The sequence below is a fragment of the Dipodomys merriami genome, unplaced genomic scaffold (assembly GCF_024711535.1).
Source record: "Dipodomys merriami isolate MVZ:Mamm:240054 unplaced genomic scaffold, mDipMer1.0.p SCAF_156, whole genome shotgun sequence".
Taxonomy (NCBI): Eukaryota; Metazoa; Chordata; class Mammalia; order Rodentia; family Heteromyidae; genus Dipodomys; species Dipodomys merriami.
Genome location: NW_027202893.1, coordinates 400761 through 419206, shown reverse-complemented (window position 1 = coordinate 419206; position 18446 = coordinate 400761). Strand labels below are relative to the sequence as shown.

The following is an 18446-nucleotide window of genomic DNA, read 5'->3' as shown; positions in this document are numbered from 1 at the left end:
TAGGCAGAAGTTTCCTTCCTTCCTTCCTTCCTTCCTTCCTTCCTTCCTTCCTTCCTTTCTTCCTCCTTCCTTCCTTTTTTCTTTCTCTCTTTCTTTCCCTTCCTTCCTTCCTTCCTTCCTTCCTTTCTTCCTCCTTCCTTCCTTTTTTCTTTCTCTCTTTCTTTCCCTTCCTTCCTTCCTTCCTTCCTTTCTTTTTTCTCTTCCTTCCTTCCTTTCTTCCTTCCTTCCTTTCTTCCTTTCTTTCTTTCTTTCTCTTTCTTTCTTTCTTTCTTTCTTTCTTTCTTTCTTTCTTTCTTTCTTTCTTTCTTTCTTTCTTTCTTTCTTTCTTTCTTTCTTTCTTTCTTTCTTTCTTTCTTCTTTCTGCAGATAGATCCCTAAATACTTTATCATACTGCAGTCCTACATGGATTAAAGGTCTTCTTTAGACCATTGGACAATATTGAATAGCATCCAAGTCCCTCTTCCCTTTGGATTCTCATTTCTGGAAAGAGTGTTTATGCTAGCTTTAAAAAAGCAGCTCCATCTAGAAGAAACTGGGAGGATTCAGAGTGCTTATTGAACACTGTTGGGTATAGACAACAAACTCCGTGTGTTAGAAACACAGTGTTTCCTTTCTGAGTGTCCTTTTATGGAATGGGTGCTTTGGGATGTAGAAGGAGTCAAAGGCAGAGCTGCTGCTGACTTAAATTTTTATGAAATGGGTTCTTAATATTTGAGGACTTTCTCACCCAGCTCTTCTCTGCAAAGTAGAGAGAAACAGTTCTCTTTCTTTCCACTCCTTCCTTGGAGCAGCCACTGTTCTGCACACAGCCACTCATCATTGATCCCCCCATTTCAAGTCAATTTCAGATAAAGCCATATGAAGAAAATAAAGCACTTCCATGGCACTGGAGTCACCCAGTTCTGGCAGACAGCTGGTTTAGGTGAAAGTACGCAGATAGCTTACATCCCTGTGATTCTTCTCCTAATCCCAGCATAATGCTATGAAGAGACCTTCCATGCCCCTCTGAAGAACATCACTTGTTTTAAAATGAACTGCCTGAGCAGAAAAGGTTTTCAGAAAATTCTTGGCTGTAGTTGGCCAGCCAACTCCTTTGAGCTGGAGAGGAGCCAGGTAGGAAATAGCATTGTTTACCCCCACACATAGAATAGATCTTGAAAATGCTGCCTGCACAGGCCACCCGTGGATACCACCAGCAGAGCCAGAGTCTTGTGCCTGAAAACCTGAGTATGACTTGCAGCACTGTGCAAAGAGCAAGATATAGAAGGTGGGACCCAGGCCCATGGCCTGAGGCAAACATGAGATGACTTCATGAGATTTGTTTCTTCACCAAAAGAGCAGCCTTCTCCACCTTTCAGTGCCGTGGCAGGGAGAAATCCCTCAACCTAGGAGGAAGATGAAATTTCAGATTTGCATGCTGTTATACCGTCTGTGTGATGACCAGATCTGTACCTCACTGGCCATGCTATTTATCACCTGCGTGTGGACAGTTCTCTTCTACAGAGGATGAAACGGGAAGCCCAGTAGACTAGCAACTCCTTTTTTCTCTTGATCTTCTGTAGTCATTTGTCCAGGGGTCCATGCAACCCATCTGTCTCTGCCTTCTTGGAAGTTCTCCATAGTCTCAAGTGATCTAGTGATAATTAGTGGCCCCTAAGTGGTGTCCCATGAATAGTCATAGTGAGCAGCTTCAGGAGTTGTTAGTCTTTCCTGCCTCCACTTGGGTTCCAAGAACAGCTGACTTTTGCCATTTTTCATTAGTCACATATAAGGAAAGCACCTATATGTTGCTTCCTTCCCTACTTCTGATTAGCTTAGTACCCCCCATTGCTTAGTACTAGTTTTGCCTTAGTCATAGTTAGTAATGTTGGTACAGCTGAGTCTGAGTTATCTGCAGGGCACTATGAATTGAGTTGTCATTGCCACATCATGCACTTTGGGGATGCTGACAGAGGAACTCAGCATCAGTTGAATGAGAAGGAGAAGCAGCTAGGCAGCAGCCAAACCTGCCCTGTCCTTGTCAGCCACTAAAGGCAAAGCTTCCTCAGTGCCTCTGTATCCGGCCCATCTGCAGTTTATGTCCCTGACATATCACCTCTGCTTGCCTTTCCTCAACACTGTGTACCTGTTGTACACTGTCTTTTTTAATTACTACAGTCATTCCACAAAGAAAGGTCTAAGACCTTATTTTACAACTAAGAATGTGGAAGCTCAGAAAGGCTAGATTCCCCATGGAAGCCTAAGTAGTGACAGAATTGGGATTCAAGTCAACATCCTTTATGCCTTCCAGGGTGCTCATCTCATCTGATGAGAATGGTTTTACCCAGAGGAGAAGAACCACCTGTGGAGAGGAGGGAGGTGACACATATAATAAGGGTCCAGGTCCAGACCCCCTTGGGAAAGAACCTGATTTATTGTATGTGAGGGATGAAAATACATATTCAGACCTCCTGCTAGAGGTGGAGCCAAGGAATCTTCATTTGTTAAAACTCCCAGGTTATCTCAAACATAAAGAGAACGGAGTGAGACCCACTTATTCAGGAATGTAGTGTGATGAGGCTCTGCAAGGGAATAGAGAAATGATGCTCTCTAGTGTTCAGCAGAGCCTCTTGGAGACCATTTATTCTTACCACCAAATGAACATCCATTTGTCACTTTACAACAGAACAAAGGAAGTGTACAAATTTAAGGGGTGACATAAGGTACACAGTAAGTAAGCTTGGAATTGGACCAGTGTTCTGACTTCCAGACCAGGACCGGTGTTATACAGCCCCAGCTGGTAAGTTAGAATCACCTGGAGTGCCAAGTACTCATTCCAAAGGTGGTTTCAGTTGTTCTGGAAGGTGGGAGCCAAGGTATGGGTGTTTATAAAAGCACCCAAGGCAATTCTAATATGCACATAGGGACCCCTTCCATTTGTGCTTTGTGTCCCCAGATCCCTGTTACTGGTTGCCTGGTATCGTTGAAAAGGGCGTAGGACTCAGGAAGAAATGCCCCGGCCACGCCCCCATCTCCCTTTGTCTCCAGGCTTAACCCTACTTTGTCCCAGTTCCCTACAGAATGCAAATGAGAAAAAAAAAAACACATTCATCATGTGCTATTTCTAAAGCACTTACTAAAATATTTTGGCTCCCATAAACCTGACCAGGATTGCTATTTAAAAAAATGAATAATTTGATGTTAAAAAGGTCTTTTGAATTTCCTAGTGAGAAAGGTGCAATGTGAGTTTAAGATTATTATTACATTATAAATGTTTAATTAAAAGATCCAACTTGACTCATAAGCTAAAGCTGGCAGCAAAGTTGGCAGCTAGTTCCTTTCTTCATTGAAACTGTGGGGCGCAGGCATTTTTCAAAAGCGGGGGAATCTTACTCTTGTTTTACAGTTACTCATATATTAAGGTGAAATGTCTTCCAGCTCCAGAAGCTCTGCCAAAACAGATGGGTGCTTTAAAAATATTTTATTTAACATCCTTTTCTTCTCATGTGCATTTTCTATCATCTGAAACGTCTTTCTTGTTGCTTATACAGGAGTTATCAAAAGCTACAGCCTCTACTGGGAAGGGCAGGTATTTGCATGGCCTCGTTTTTCCATCTTCTAATGGGAGAAAAAGCAGAGAGGTGTCTCTACCTGTCCCCAGAGCCACTGCCATTTCTTACTTAGGCTGCTATCCACAGAACTCCCTGCTTTCCTCTACTCCTCCCTTGTAGCTTCCGAGTGAGTTTGGCTTTTGCTCTTAAACAGATTTCTTTAACTTAAATATGATCATGACTTGAAAGGGGAGGAGATACAGAGGAAATAAGGTCAGGTCAGACAGGAGCAGATCTCACAAAGAAAGTGATGGAAGTGATCAGTTATCACTATGGGAAGATGACAACTGGACTGCCGCAGGCAAGGGCTCTCAAGCTTGTGGAGGAGCCCTCAAATGTGGAGGGAAAGTACTAACCAGGGCAGCGTTGTCTTAGCCATACGTCTCTTTGATGTCACATGAGTACTGGGATCCTGCCCTTGTCTGCTTGGGGACCCTGGTGGTGGAAACGGCTTTAAGTCACAGAATTATTAGGCAAGCAGGGAACAAGGATGACAACATGGGCACATGTTCAGAGATTTGTGGGATCCTATGTAAAGGTCACACTATGATTGGTGGCAGCCTTGAACTCCATGCTGATGGTAGAAAATCCCCAGAAAGCTGTTTGCTCAAGCTCACAATTGAAACAACCCAGAATTAGGCTGACTGCTTATGAACATATGGGGCTACCCCCAAGGATGTCCTTCCAAACCCATGTGGGTGGGAATAATCTTCTCTCTTGCCTGTCGAGCACAGCTCGGGGTTGATCATGGCTCCCTCAGTCAGCTCTTATAGTCCAATTAGATACTGAGCCAGGCTTTCTTAGAACCTACACTCAGTCTGCAAGAGTTAGAAGCCTTAGTGGACAGAGTTGAAGCTAATGAACATTAGAATCTCAGGTTAGAATGGAATTATGCTTGGCTTTCTTGGTACTATAAGATGGGCTAGAAATTCGATTTGGGGCCAGCAATTTTGCTTTTTAATTGATATCTTCAGTTGTCAGTGACTAGAATAACCTGGTATATCTCACCAGACGGTGTTGTCTCCGTGATTGACTTGATGGGAATTGTCTGAAGGCTGCAAGAAAAATAGCACATTTCCAAGCACCATGCTCAAAGCTTTCTATGCACTGGGATCTACATTCCACAGGCATCTGCAGGTGATCCTGCTGTAGAGTGTCTGGGATACTTGTCTTGGATGTTCCACAAATAAAACATTAAGATGGGGGAGGGTGGCAGCAGAAGCTCTATAAGCCATGAGCCAGGGAAAATGGATGTGAAATTGGTTCTTGTTTTATTTTGGTACCAGCACTGGGGTTTGAACTCAGAGCCTAGGAACTGTCCTTGAGCTTTTTTGCTCCAAGCTGGTGCTCTACCACTTGAACTACAGCTTTGCTTTTAGCTTTTTGCTGGTTAATTGGAGACAAGAGTCTCACAGACTTTCCTCTCCAGGCTGGCTTCAAACTAGGATCTCACATCTCAGCCTTCTGAATAGCTAGGGTTACAGGTGGGAGCCCACGGGGCCCAGCTACTTCATCTGTGTTGTGAGATCACCTCTGACCATGCAGTACTTCCTGTGATCTTCTTATTTAAATGAAGTCTATTCAACATTTCTTTAAAGATAAAGTCATTTAAATTGTGTTTATTAGGAGAAAAGCAAGAATTCAGAATCCAGGAACGCTTGTCATTCAGAAGTTAAGATGCCATCTGGAAAATATTCAAATAATTAAGGTTTTATGCTTTGGGCAATTTTAGCACTGCCCCCCTGTGTTTAGTCATTCTGTCCCCCAAAATTCCTTTACATACTTTTCTGCTTGTTGGACCCAGTGGCTCCAATTGAGAAGAGAAAGAAGGCTGCATGTCCAGTGAATTTTCTTGCTCTTCTTTCTGGATGCATTATGCTGTGTTTTCACCCTTTTTGAAATGAATAAAGTAGAATACTTACATAGACATTAAATTTATTATAAATACTGGAAGCATAAATAGAATATTATAAATAGAAGACTGTGTTTAATATACTATAATGTGCTTTAATATAAAATATACTTTAATATTATTTAGTATTGTTAATATAATGCATATAGAGAAAAGTATATAAAACTGACTAGCCCAATGAGTTTAAATAACACCAACATCACTGTCATCCAGGTGAAGCAAAATAGTATATTGCTGGTGCCCCAGAAAGCTGATCCCACTACTTCCTTCGATTTCCCTCTAATAGGCAGCGATCACTATTTCATGATTGCAGTCACCCAGTCCAGAAACATGCATTCCTAAGCATGTCACTCCTTCACATTTCATTTGCTTTTGTCTTATCTTGTAGTATATGGAATTATAAAGATTATATCTAATTTCTTTTACATTATGTTTAAATCCATGTACATAAATCACATACAGCTGCATTTTGTTCATTTTCCCTGCTGTATGGCATTCTAATATATGATGGACATTCCATCACTTAAACGTTCTGATGTTTAATAGACAGGTGTTTTCTAATTGACTTTGTTAACCATAATTTTGTTGCAGTTGTGCTGAAAACCCATTGGTGAATCATAGGCTCACATTTCTGTTGGCTCTGCTAAGGTATTGAATATGCATATGTCTTGTGTTCATAGGTGCTGCTAGCTTTCTGAAGTGGCTGCGCTGATTTACACTTACCCCACCAGCAGAGCATACTCCTGGACAGCACTTGGTGTTGCTAATATCTTAGCTATCTGATAGATAGGCAATTGCCTTGCTGGTTGGTTTGTGTTGCTATTTTTTGAGACGGGAACTTGTCTTGGCTAATGTAGACCAAGAACTGATGATCCAATTGCCTCTACACCTTCCTCTCTTCTGCCACCCCAGTTCTGGGATTCCAGGCACGGGTTACCACTTCCAGCATCTACCAGTTGCACTGCACATTTCTCTGAGGAATAAGGAGGCTGGGTACATTTTTATCTTCTTATTGGAAAGCTTGATATTCTCTCTTTGAAACTCGTTAATTCACTTGCCCATTTATCTATTAGTTGTCTTTTCCATGTTGACTTATTTGTTTGTTTGTTTGTTTGTTTATTGCTGGTCCTGGGGCTTGAACTAAGGTGCTGGGTGCTTCAACCCTCAGCTTCCTGAGTAGCTAGGATTACAGGCATGAGACACCAGTACTTAGCCCTTGTTGATTTTTAGATGTTATGTATAATAGCTACAAGTGTTTGTTGGTTTTGGGTGCTGACCATCGTTCTTTGGTTATGGTTTTACTCTCTTGACATCAGTGTGATGAGATAGTTTCATATAATCAAATGTATTGGTCATTTCTTTTAAATCCTGGAAATCTGGTGGTTTTTAAATGTATTTTCTTGTTTTAAAAAATACTTTCCTAAAGATTGTTTTTACTGCTTTCCTGCCAGACACTGATGGCTCATGTCTGTAATTCTAACTATTCAAGAAGCTAGGATTTGAGGATCATGGTTTGAAGTCAGCCCAGTCAGGCAAGTCTTATCTCTAGTTAACCACCAAAAGCTGGAAGTGAAGGGGTGACTCAAATGGTAGAGCACCAGCTTTGAGCAGAAAAAAGCTAAAAGACAATGTCCAGGCCCTGAGTTCAAGCCCCAGTAAAAAGGTTTTCCTATTATGAGATGATGAAGGCATTCTCTTATATGATCTTCAGAACTCCACTCTTTTACCTTTCCCCTTGAGACCTCAACCATCCCATAGGGAATTGGTTTGTGTATGAACATGATCCAGCACTAGTCATAGAAAAGACTCTTCCCACTATACTGCAGGATATCTGGCACATCCTGATTCAGGACTCTGTTCTGTTGTATTGATCTATCTGTTTGTATTTTCTTTAATATATCATTTTGAATTCAGTAGCTCTCTAGTAAGTCCCGAATTCTGGCAGAACAAGTTTTTCCTTTTCCTCTGTGTCTTCAAGACTGATCTCTTCTTGATATTTTTGTATTTCTATCTAAATTTTAAAATCAGCATGCCAGTTATCAAAATGTGAAATTTTAATATAACCATGTTGGATTTGTAGTTCATTTTGAGGAAAGTAATGCCTTTATAATATTTATAACATTGAGTTTTCCAATCAGAGAACATGGACTATTCTCCCACTTACTTAAGGTCTTTCCAAGTTTTTCTTTAAATAATGTTTTGAAGTTTTCTATAGGAAAGTCTTATGTTTTTGTTAGGTTTATACCTAGGAATTGAAGTTTTGATGCTACTGTTAATATTTTAGGATTTTTCTTTTCTTTTATTCTTTTCTTTCTTTTTTTTCTGTCAGTCATGGGGCTTGAACTCTGGGCTTGGGAGCTGTCCCTGTGCTCTTGGCTCAGGGATACATATATGTGTACACATATATGGCCCAGTATGTATTTTCAAGTATATTTATATTTTAGGTCTATCTTCCACCTAGGAGAGAACACATGAACCTTTGTCTTTCTGAGCCTGCAAACAACAACAACAATATTATGCTTTCTGATGGATGTGTAAAATTCCATGTGTGGGCTGGGAAGGTGGCTCAGTGGTAGAGTGCTTGCCTTGCATGCATGAGGCCCTGGGTTCGATTCCTCAGCACCACATAAAGTAGAAAAAGCTGGAAGTGGTGCTGTGGCTCTGGTAGTAAAATAGCCTTGAGCTGAAGAGCTGAGGGACAGTACCCAGGCCAAGAGTTCAGGCTCCACAACTGGCAAATAAATAAATAAATTCCATGTGTGTGTACACACATGTGTGAATGCACACACACACAAACACACACACACACACACACACACACACACACACACACACACACACACACACACACCGTTTTCTTGATTGCTCATTGGTTATGGGGCATCAAGGCTGTTTCCATAACTTGGCTAGTGTAAATAGTGCTGCAATAAACATGAGTATGTATGCGCCTGGGATTTATTTTTAAGGACTAAATTCTACATATGACAGAGTATGTGATATGTATCTGTTCTCCGTCTGGTTTAATGTGCTTAACACGATGATCTTCTATTCCATCCATTTTCCTAGGAATGACAAGATTTCATTCTTTATAACCAAGTAAAACTCCATTGTGTGTTTGTATCACATTTTCTTTACTTCCTCATCAATTGATGGGCACAGAGATGGATTGCGTATTTTGGTTATTGTGAATGGTGCTGCTATAAACGTGAATGTGTGGGCATTTCCATTGTATATTGACTTATATCCCTTATATACCTAGATGTGATATAGCAGGATCATATGATAGTTCTGTCTTTAGGGTTTTAAGGAACCTCCATACTGATTTCCATAGTGGCTGGACTAATTGACATTCCTATCAACAGTGCGTAAGAGTCCATTTCCTCCAGTAGTACTGTCGGACTCACAGAACTCAGAAAAGCCATTATGCACGTGATTTAGGTCAGCTCCTTCATGGCCCATGCTTACTCTCCAGTAGCTCCCTACCATACTTATTTAAAACCCCAATTCCCTGCCTAATCTATCAGCCCAACTGGTGTGGCCTTTCCCTTCCCCTCGTTGTCACTGTATTCCCAACACATGGACCTTTAGTGTTTCTCAGGATACCAAGTTCTTTCTTGGCCTTTGTACCAACTGTTCTGCTATCTGAAATTTTCTTCTCCCAGCTCCACGTGTAATTGGATCCTTGTTGTCACTGATGTCTCAGCTCAACAAATGTCATTTCCTCAGGGACCCATTTCCTGGCTGCCCAATTAAGTGAGTCCCTTTGTCTGTACCTGTCCTATGTCCTTGTCATTTTTTTTCAGCTCACTTGATTCTTAATTTTTTTCTAGTAGCAGTCTCCCTCCATGCAAGTGCTATACGAGTAGGAATCTTGACTTTTTCTGTCTTAGCAGCTTGAACGTACTGGGCCTAGAGTAAGTGCTCAATAATTCACGGAATGGATGAACAAGTAGCTGCCTGAATAAATAAGCTTTACAAATTCTGATTTAAATGAAATTAAATCAAATTATTTACAGAAAGACCTTTAGAGCCTTTAATATATTAATGTGGACTGTGATTCTTTGAGTGTTATATCATGTATTAATGTTCCTGGGACCAGTTTGGGGCTGTATTAATGCTGAAATGTGGCTTTTTTAAGAAATCAAATTTGTTTTCACATATAACTCACATCTTAAAGACATATGCAACCAGCATATAGCACACATTCTTGAAAACCTCTTTTTATGAATATTATGCCTGCTATATCCCTTAGGAACCTGTTCTCTGCTAACTAGCTTGATATATTAATTTGTACTTGGATATAAATGTATAAAACTGCCTTAGGATCTTTTGCTCCTTTAATATGTCATTGTAGCGAATCTCCATTGTTACTAGGAGCAAGGCACAAAAAATAATGACAGTGGTGTGCTGGCATAAAATGACTCCCAGAATCAAAGGTTTTGATATCCCTCAAGTTGCATCCTGCAAGCACCTATTTATGTCCCATATTCCTAGGTTCTAATTGTTGACTGATTCCCCGTGATAGAATACAATATTGATAAATAATTTTTATAGTCCTTGGTAATACTATGTTTAAAGTGACTTTAAAAAATTCTGACTGAATGAATTTATGCTATAGAAAATGGTGTTACAGGGGCTGGGAAGATGGCTCAGTGGTAGAGTGCTTGACTTGTATGCATGAGGTCTTAGGTTCAATTTCTCAGCACCACATAGCAGAAAAAGCTGGAAGTAGAACTGTGGCTCAAGTGGTAGAGCACTAGCCTTGAGCTGAAGAGCTGGGGGACAGTGCCCAGGCCCAGAGTTCAGGCTCCACGACCAATGAAAGAAAGAAAGAAAGAAAGAAAGAAAGAAAGAAAGAAAGAAAGAAAGAAAGAAAGAAAGAAAGAAAGAAAGAAAGAAAGAAAGAAAGAAAGAAAGAAAGGGGAAGAAAGAAAGAAAGAAAGAAAGAAAGAAAGAAAGAAAGAAAGAAAGAAAGAAAGAAAGAAAGAAAGAAAGAAAGAAAGGGGAAGAAAGAAAGAAAGAAAGAAAGGGGAAAAAAGAAAGAAGGGGAAGAAAGAAGAGGAAGAAAGAAGAGGAAGAAAGAAGAGGAAGGAAGGAAGAAAAGAAAATGGTGTTATAAACATCTTAAACTTAATAATGGTTCTACTTATTGTCTTTTGACCTTATAGTAATGTGAAAGTGATATATACACGTCCAGTAGAAACTGTACTTCAGATTTTGAATTTTGTTCCTTCCTGGGCTAGCGATTTGTGCTATAGTACTCTCTTTCAGTGCTGGACAGTATCATTGAGCCTCAATCCCATCAGCCACATGAGGGGAAATGGCGGATATCAGGGCATATTTACTAATAAGTTAGGGTGTTCCATATGTTAGGTATATTTAATGCATTTTTAACTTATGATGGATTTATCTGAGTGTTGCCAGAAGGCTCCCTGAAACTCCCCCCCACCACCAACAACAACCTTCCAACTGACATAGAATAAGGAAGGCTGTGAGATTATAAACAGGCCAAACAGATCTTTCAGAAACCAACCATATCACCATGAAGACTTCTATACAAAGCATCCACATGGATGAAGATTTCACATTAATTTTCAGAGACCAAAGGTCTCTGGATTATTTTGCTCCATAGAACTAAGGTCCATGGGCATTCTCCATCACAGACAGCTCATTCGGGCACATACCTGTTCCAGATGGCTTCTTCTGCGTTCATGGGTGGTGGGGAAGTTAAATGCTAGACATTGGCCATAAAAACTCAGAGAGACCAAATGATCCTTTCTTTTGTTTAGATGTAGGCTTTGTTAGAACCTGTCTGTGGTTTTTTTGTTTTTGTTTTTTTTTGTTTTTTGTCATGGGACTTGAACTCTGGGCCTGGGCGCTACCCTTGAGCTCTTTAGCTCCAGGGAAGCACTCTGCCACTTGAGCCACAATGCCACTTCCAGTTTTCTTGTGCTTAATTGGAGATAAGAGTCTTGAGGACTTTCCTGCTTGGGCTGGCTTTGAAGTGTGATCCTCAGATCTCAGCCTGAGTAGTTAGGATTACAGGCGTGAGCCACCAGCGCCCAGCTGTTTTCCTTACTTTTAAGGCATATTCCTTCCTGGCATCTCCACTGTGATGGATCTTGAACTCTAACTTCTTAATTGCAAGTTGAAATGTGACTGCTCCACTTGGTGAATTGGCCCTGCATCACTGTCCCTGAAGCATCCACATGGATGTTGTGGATGGAAGTCCATGAGACTTGGGTGGCTGAGAACTCCCTTCAATCCTTGTGTCATATGCTCTGAAATAGACCTGACTCCTGCCTGCAGAAACTTGGAGTTCTACTGAGAAGTTCAAAGCATTCTACTTTAACCACCACAGGCTGGGAAGTCAACCTTAGGAACAAGGCATGAGTGTTTTGGCACCTAGCCAGCCCATGTGCATTGATCTGTCAAGTCCAAATGGACATTTTATCCATGGACTATTCTTAGTGTTTACCACCTTCTGACTCTTCCAGTTAATTTTTGAACACATTTTAAGTCCATTATGAACATAGTTATTCAGACATACAAATTACTATCACAGGAACTATGTGAAGCCAAGATTTTTACAGACAGATGCCCTGATAAATGTGTTTTTATTTGCTGTGAATAATGTCTGCTTAGTGCCATTGGAAAAAAAACACCATAATTTACATTTTCCATTAAGAAGAAAGCAGCAATGGTATGCAGAGTTGTCACTCTAGTCAGGATTATCCTGGGGTTAATTTGTGAGAAATTCAGCTATTTTAGCAGAAAAACTACTGATTAAATGTAAACTGTTTTAACCCCCATTCCAAAAGCAAAAAGGAGAGGAAAACAAAGAACAAGATCACCGTTCTGTATCCAAGACTCTAGCTGGAAATCTAGAGTTCATCAGACAGCTTGATGATAATTTCTTTGGGGAAGCGGGAGAGGTTGGGGCTGTGTGGAGAGCCAGTTAACCAGGCTCCTGAGTACTCTTAGGGCTCTCAGGCAGAAATTCAGATGGCTCCCTTTGCATTTCCTCTTTGACAGGTTTGTGCCTAAGTCTGGAAACAATGTTACAGGGAGTGGATGGCACCAGTCTTGCTCTCAAACTAATGGTGGTAACAAAGTCATCTCAGGCTTCCAGGCATTTGACTTAAGATGACCCTTACAATGGATAGCCCACACTCCTTCTCTCCAGCTGCCAGGCCCTCCCCTCTCACTTTCTGTTCATCTTTCTCATTGTTCACATCCTGTTTTCTAGAGTCAATCGTATCATTCCCCACTGTTCCTGGTCAATGTAGCCCAAACCCCGTATCCCTAGCATTGTTCCCTTCCTTCAAAGCAACCAAAGTCTGCAGCCACCAGAGCCACCCTGTCAGCCATGGCTTCTTTCTTCCTGTCATCCCAGTCAGAGCTTCCAGGGTCCAGTGCCTCAGCACTGATAGACCACACCTGAGAACCACTTAAAGGTCAGAACTCCTACTGATGCTATTTCAACAGTATCATAGGTTCTGTGTAGTGGGGAATGACTGAGGAATCATTATCTTTAAGGCGATTCAGGAATTTATGGGGGGAGTTTCTTGTGATCGACAACATGCTGTCCTTAGAATTTTCCTTTTTAAAAAAAAATTAAGAGTCCATGTCTGAAACCTAATCTACCCATAGGTCAGACTAACAAATATATGTGCATCTAAAATCAGAAACATTAGTGGGGATGGGAGTATAGCTCAGTGGCCGAGCACTTGCTTAGTGGGCTCAAGGCCCTGGGTTCGATCCCCATCTCTGAAAAAAATGCATAAAATCGGAAACACTAAGTAGAGATGTATTCATAAGAAATGGAGAGAGATACATTATGATCAATGTGACTTAGAAGAGGCAGTGAGGGGAGGGGGGGTAGCAAGGACTGGATCCCTACTTAGCTGCAAGGAGCTGCTGCCCTGCCCCCACCCCCCACCCCGCATCTGTGCACTCTGCTCTACCCTACTTTTAGAAGGCAGTGCAGCTGGGTGCTCTAAGCCTTTGAGCGATTGATAAGAGTATGTGCTGCTCCATTCATTAGACATTCAAAAGCACATAAAATAGACAGAAGATGCTGAAAGCCAACACAGCCACAGCTTGACCTCTGCTTGCTAGGGGGTTGGCCAGGTCTAACAGACAGACTGTGTTGTGTTAGGTACCATCCACAACAGTGTATAACCAGATAGATAGTTCAGGTTCAGCCCTGACTCCTATCTTCATTTATTGCCATAATTATTCTTAAGACCAGCTGTACAGAAGTATCATAGGCAGGAAATAAACTTCCCTCTGCGTGTCAACTCTGAGTTGCATCTCTCTGTGACTCAGGCTGTGTTGCCTATTCCTGGCATCTGAGCCTAATGATGGGTAAGATACCTTGCATCAACTTTTTGTATGAGTCAAGATAAGGACTGAAAACATGAGCTTTCTTGTGAAGCTGTTAACCATTTTAAATTCCCAAACTAACATAATATATACCTTTAACCTGATTGCAGATTGCCGTATCCCTCAAATTGAAGATGCTGAGATTCATAACAAGACATACAGACATGGAGATAAGTTAATCATCACCTGTCATGAAGGATTCAAGATTCGGTACCCTGACCTGTACAACACGGTTTCATTATGTCGCGATGATGGGTCGTGGGATAATCTGCCCATCTGTCAAGGTATGGGACAGAGCTGCACTTGTCAGCTGTTCTATCTGGACTGCATCGTGTCTAGAGCAGCATAATAGAAATAGAAGAGCATCTATTCCATGTGAGTCCTCCCATATCTTCCTGGGGACTGCCATGTCTCTGCTCGTGGAATCTCCATCTAAATCCCTGTAGTGACTCAGCTTCACACACACACACACACACACACACACACACACACACACACACACACACACACACACACACACACACACACATTCTGTGCCAGTACTTGGGCTTGAACTCAGCCCTCAGTTCAGCCCTTGGACTCAGAGCTTAAATTCACAGACTAGGCACTGTCCCTTGGCTTTTCTTTCTTCTCAAAGCTGACACTCTACCACTTGAGTCACAGCCCCACTTCTGGCTTTTGGGTGGTTAATTGGATGTAAGAGTCTCAGATTTCCTGCCCAGTCTGGCTTCAAACCTGGATCTTCAGATCCAGTTAGGATTACAGTCATGGCTCCATATACCTTCCTTTTTAGCATGTTGCTTGTGTTTGTAAGTAAGTGAAAGGTAGTTTTAAGGACTATGAGATATAATCTGGGCTCTGAACACAATGATGAACCATTATATAGCTCATTATATATGTAATGGCAATAACAGAGTGCTTTCCTTTATTTCAGTGAGAATATAGAAAATCCCATCTGACAGGCACTATTTTCTCTTTAAAAAAACTAGCTTTTTTGGGGGGGAGGGGTCGGTTGTGGGGCTTGAACTCCAGGCCTGGATGCTGACCCTGAGCTTTTCAGCTCAAGGTGAGCATTCTACCACTTAAGCCACAGCACCACTTCCAAAACTAGCCATTTTTTAAAGCATAGAAAGCAGAAAAACAAATTCAGATATTCACCCTATGGTGAATATCTATCCTTTCAGATTTGAAAGATTTGCCCTAGCCATATAGAGATCTCTCCTTGTTTGTGCAAATAAGCCCTCCAGTTCACATTAATTCTCATTTTATTTTTTTGGCCTGAGATTTGAACTGAAGGACTGAGAATGCAATGCATAATTCATTCTGTGAGGGAGAAGGAGAGCAATCTCATTTGCTTCCAAAACCTTGGCATGTTCAAGTTGAGACAAATGTTAACTTTGTGCTTGGAAATCACAACTGGCAGGCTCTGGTATTACTTTGTGTGCCCCATCATCAGAAATAAATTGTTTTCTTACATGGGAGCTTAAGAGTCATGACCCCGTGAAGGAACACGGGCTGCAGAATTGGGAAAACAGACATAGCCTGACCATCACACTCCTTGCCCTGCCTTTCCCCCACAGCCGCCTGTGCTGCTAGCCTGTCTTGTATTTCATTTCTAAAGGAGACTCGGATTTATTTACACATTCTGAGACTGTCTACAAAAGAAGCCGCTGGCTCCTAGATTGATCTCCTTATTTGAATAAACTTTATTAACCACTGATTCGTTCCAGGTCTCTGGCACTATCAGAGTAATGGCGAAGAAAATCACCTTGGCTCCCACTACTTCTTTTCTTACCTTTTTCCCATATATCCTTGCTCTTTCCCTTTCACCCTTTTTATTTCCTTTTGTGTCATTTAAATACACTGGGCTTCCTTAAGAGTTTTTCCCCCCCAATAATTTTTGAACATCCCATGGTGGTTGATCTCTTGGGATGTCAGTTTAAGGAGTTCAAATACCTGTTTTCCCATTGCTCTGTCTGGCTTGCCTTATCACCCATTTCACAAATCCTGTTTTAAGCCATGAGGTAGAACTTTGCAGCAACCAAAGAACTGGCTGACTTCTCTCCATCTTTTTCTCCATCTTCCTTTCCCTCTCCCTCTTTTTCTTCCTCCCTCCCTTCCCTTCCTCCTTTCCCCTGCAGTCTCTCTCTCTCTCTCTCTCTCTCTCTCTCTCTCTCTCTCTCTCTCTCTCTCTCTCTCTCTCTCTCTCTCTCTCTCTCTCTCTTTCTCTCTCTTCTCCCTCTCTCTCTCTCTGTTCTCCTGATTGAACCCAGATCCTCATATATGCTAGGCAAGTGCTCTACCACTGGATAGAACCCTTAGTGCCTAGATGGCTACATTTGAGAGATGTGCCTCTTCAAACAATACACACATACCCTGTGCTCATTTCTCCTCAGAGCCCTCCATCTCACAGAGGAGATGCCCTGGCCTGTATTGTGACCACCACCCCACCACCCCACTTTGCCTCTTGCTATACAGGTGTTCTGCCAGCTGTCACTGCTGCTCCTCTGGCATAGCACAAGGAATGAGACATCCGAGTTGCCTTTGACAGCCTGACACCTGGCTGAGCCCCCTGCAGGAATTAATTGGCCCTTAGAGTGACATTTCATTCTGTAACTTTTATTTGCACCTATAGATCCAGGGGCTGAATCCTGAGGAAGCTTCTCTCTATTATCTAGAAGTGCAAATGGAAATCCCATTGAACTATTGAGTTGAAGCCCATTTTCTCCTATTATATGTAGGATGGACTATCTCCAGCAAAGAGTGAACAACCTACCTTTTCCTCTCAGCTCTGCTTAGCTGCACAAATTTTAACCCCTGCCATCTCCTGGGCGTAGGAAGCTGCTAGAAGGCCTATTGGGGTGGGCATTTTTTGTGGGAACGTTTATATTTTGGAAAGCAGTGTTCAGATGCCTGCTGCTTACGATGGATCAGTCAGTGTTTATTTGGGAGATACCAGTTTATCTATGCAAGTAGCTTAGAGCTGTAACTTCTTCCTAGGAGTTCCAGATTCCCACCCCAATTTCACTTTTGCCATGAACATTGCCACTTTTCAGATCAAAAACATGTAAGGACGTATGAGTCTCTTAAAAAGATGGTTGAGCTCCTCTACTTATTCAGATCTAGTTTGTCCTGAGCATTGATTGGTTCAAGAGTAGACAGGGTCAGCTGGGATTGGAGAGCTCTGTGCCTCAGGGCACAGTAGTGGCACGCTAGCTACTGCAGACCAGGAAAATGAGTGACTCTAAGTTCTGCCCTCTCTGCCTCACTTAATCTCACTCACTCTGATTTCCAGACGTCATATACTGAGGTGTCCATGGAAGAAATGTGCCTAAGATTCCTTCAAGACATTCTCAGTATTTGGCAAAGTCAGCTCTGGGAAGGGTTCAGTCATTTGCCATTGTACCTAGGATATACACACAATCTGTATTTGCCAGTCCTCATCACAAACACATCCCCTCCTCAGCTCTACTTCTGGACTCCTTATTTAACCCTCTCAGTGACATTTGCAAACATACAAGCAAACCTTTGCCTCCTAAATGTAATAAGCCAGTTTGAAGATGGAAACTAAGCCTAGAGACCAAGGTGTTTCCCTCCTCGGAGCCATGAGGCAATCCTGAAGACTTCCAGTGTTCCATTTGACTTTTGAATGCACTAAGATGACCAAGTGAAACCTTTCCTCTTTCTTTTATGCTTCCCAGGCTGCCTGAGACCTCTAGCCTCTTCCAATGGCTATGTGAACATCTCGGAGTTCCAGACCTCCTTCCCGGTGGGGACTGTGATTGCCTATCGCTGCTTCCCTGGATTTAAACTTGAGGGGTCCGAGTATCTTGAGTGCTTACACAACCTTATCTGGTCATCCAGCCCACCCCGGTGCCTTGCTCTGGAAGGTAACACATCTTAGCCTTTAGGAAGTTATATTTAATAGCTCTGAAGTAGATTTTTGATAGGCGATGCTACAAGTTAGGGCCAGCAATAGCTTTAGTTCTTGGAGTAATCTTTCCGTGTCTCTGTCCACAGAAGAGATCATTTGCCACAAAGCCATACGAACTACATGCAAAATTTGCTTTCCCCATCCTGAGGCTTAAAGAAGTAGACAGCAGATAAAAGAAAACCTTGTAGGCCAGGTGTCTGTGCCTCATACTTGTAATCCTAGCTACTCAGGAGACTGAGATCTGAGGATCATGGTAAAGTCTACCTGAGCAGAAAAGACCATGAGACTCTTCAGTTGAACAGAAAAATCCATGAGACCCTTCAGTTAACCAGAAAAAGGCCAGAAATGGAGCTATAGCTCAGGTGTTAGAGCACTAGTTTTGAGTGGAAAAAAAAGCAAATGGACAGTGCCTAGGCTCTGAGTTCAAGCCCCATTATTCACATACACACACACACACACACACACACACACACACAAATGGTTGCAAGTATCAAAGGTTAAGCTGCAAAATATTGCAAAGTTAAATGAAATGCTTCAAAACTTAATTTTCTCTGCGCCAAATGAAAACAGATTGCATTATGGCATCGTTAATCTCACTCCTCGTTTTATTGTTGTGTCAAT

At 41.9% G+C, this 18446-nt stretch overlaps 1 protein-coding gene across 2 annotated transcripts in view; it reads left to right on the top strand.

The window, feature by feature from the left end:
- The window catches only part of LOC138827444 (sushi domain-containing protein 4-like), a 111364-nt gene that overhangs the window by 66377 nt on the left and 26541 nt on the right, over positions 1-18446 (top strand). Inside the window, exons 4-5 of one of the 2 annotated variants that reach the window (XM_070022945.1) lie at positions 14002-14175; positions 17593-17781. In XM_070022945.1, the coding sequence (XP_069879046.1) occupies positions 14002-14175; positions 17593-17781 (363 nt within the window). The remainder of the gene's footprint in view (positions 1-14001; positions 14176-17592; positions 17782-18446) is intronic. The other variant, XM_070022946.1, reaches the window with a different exon arrangement.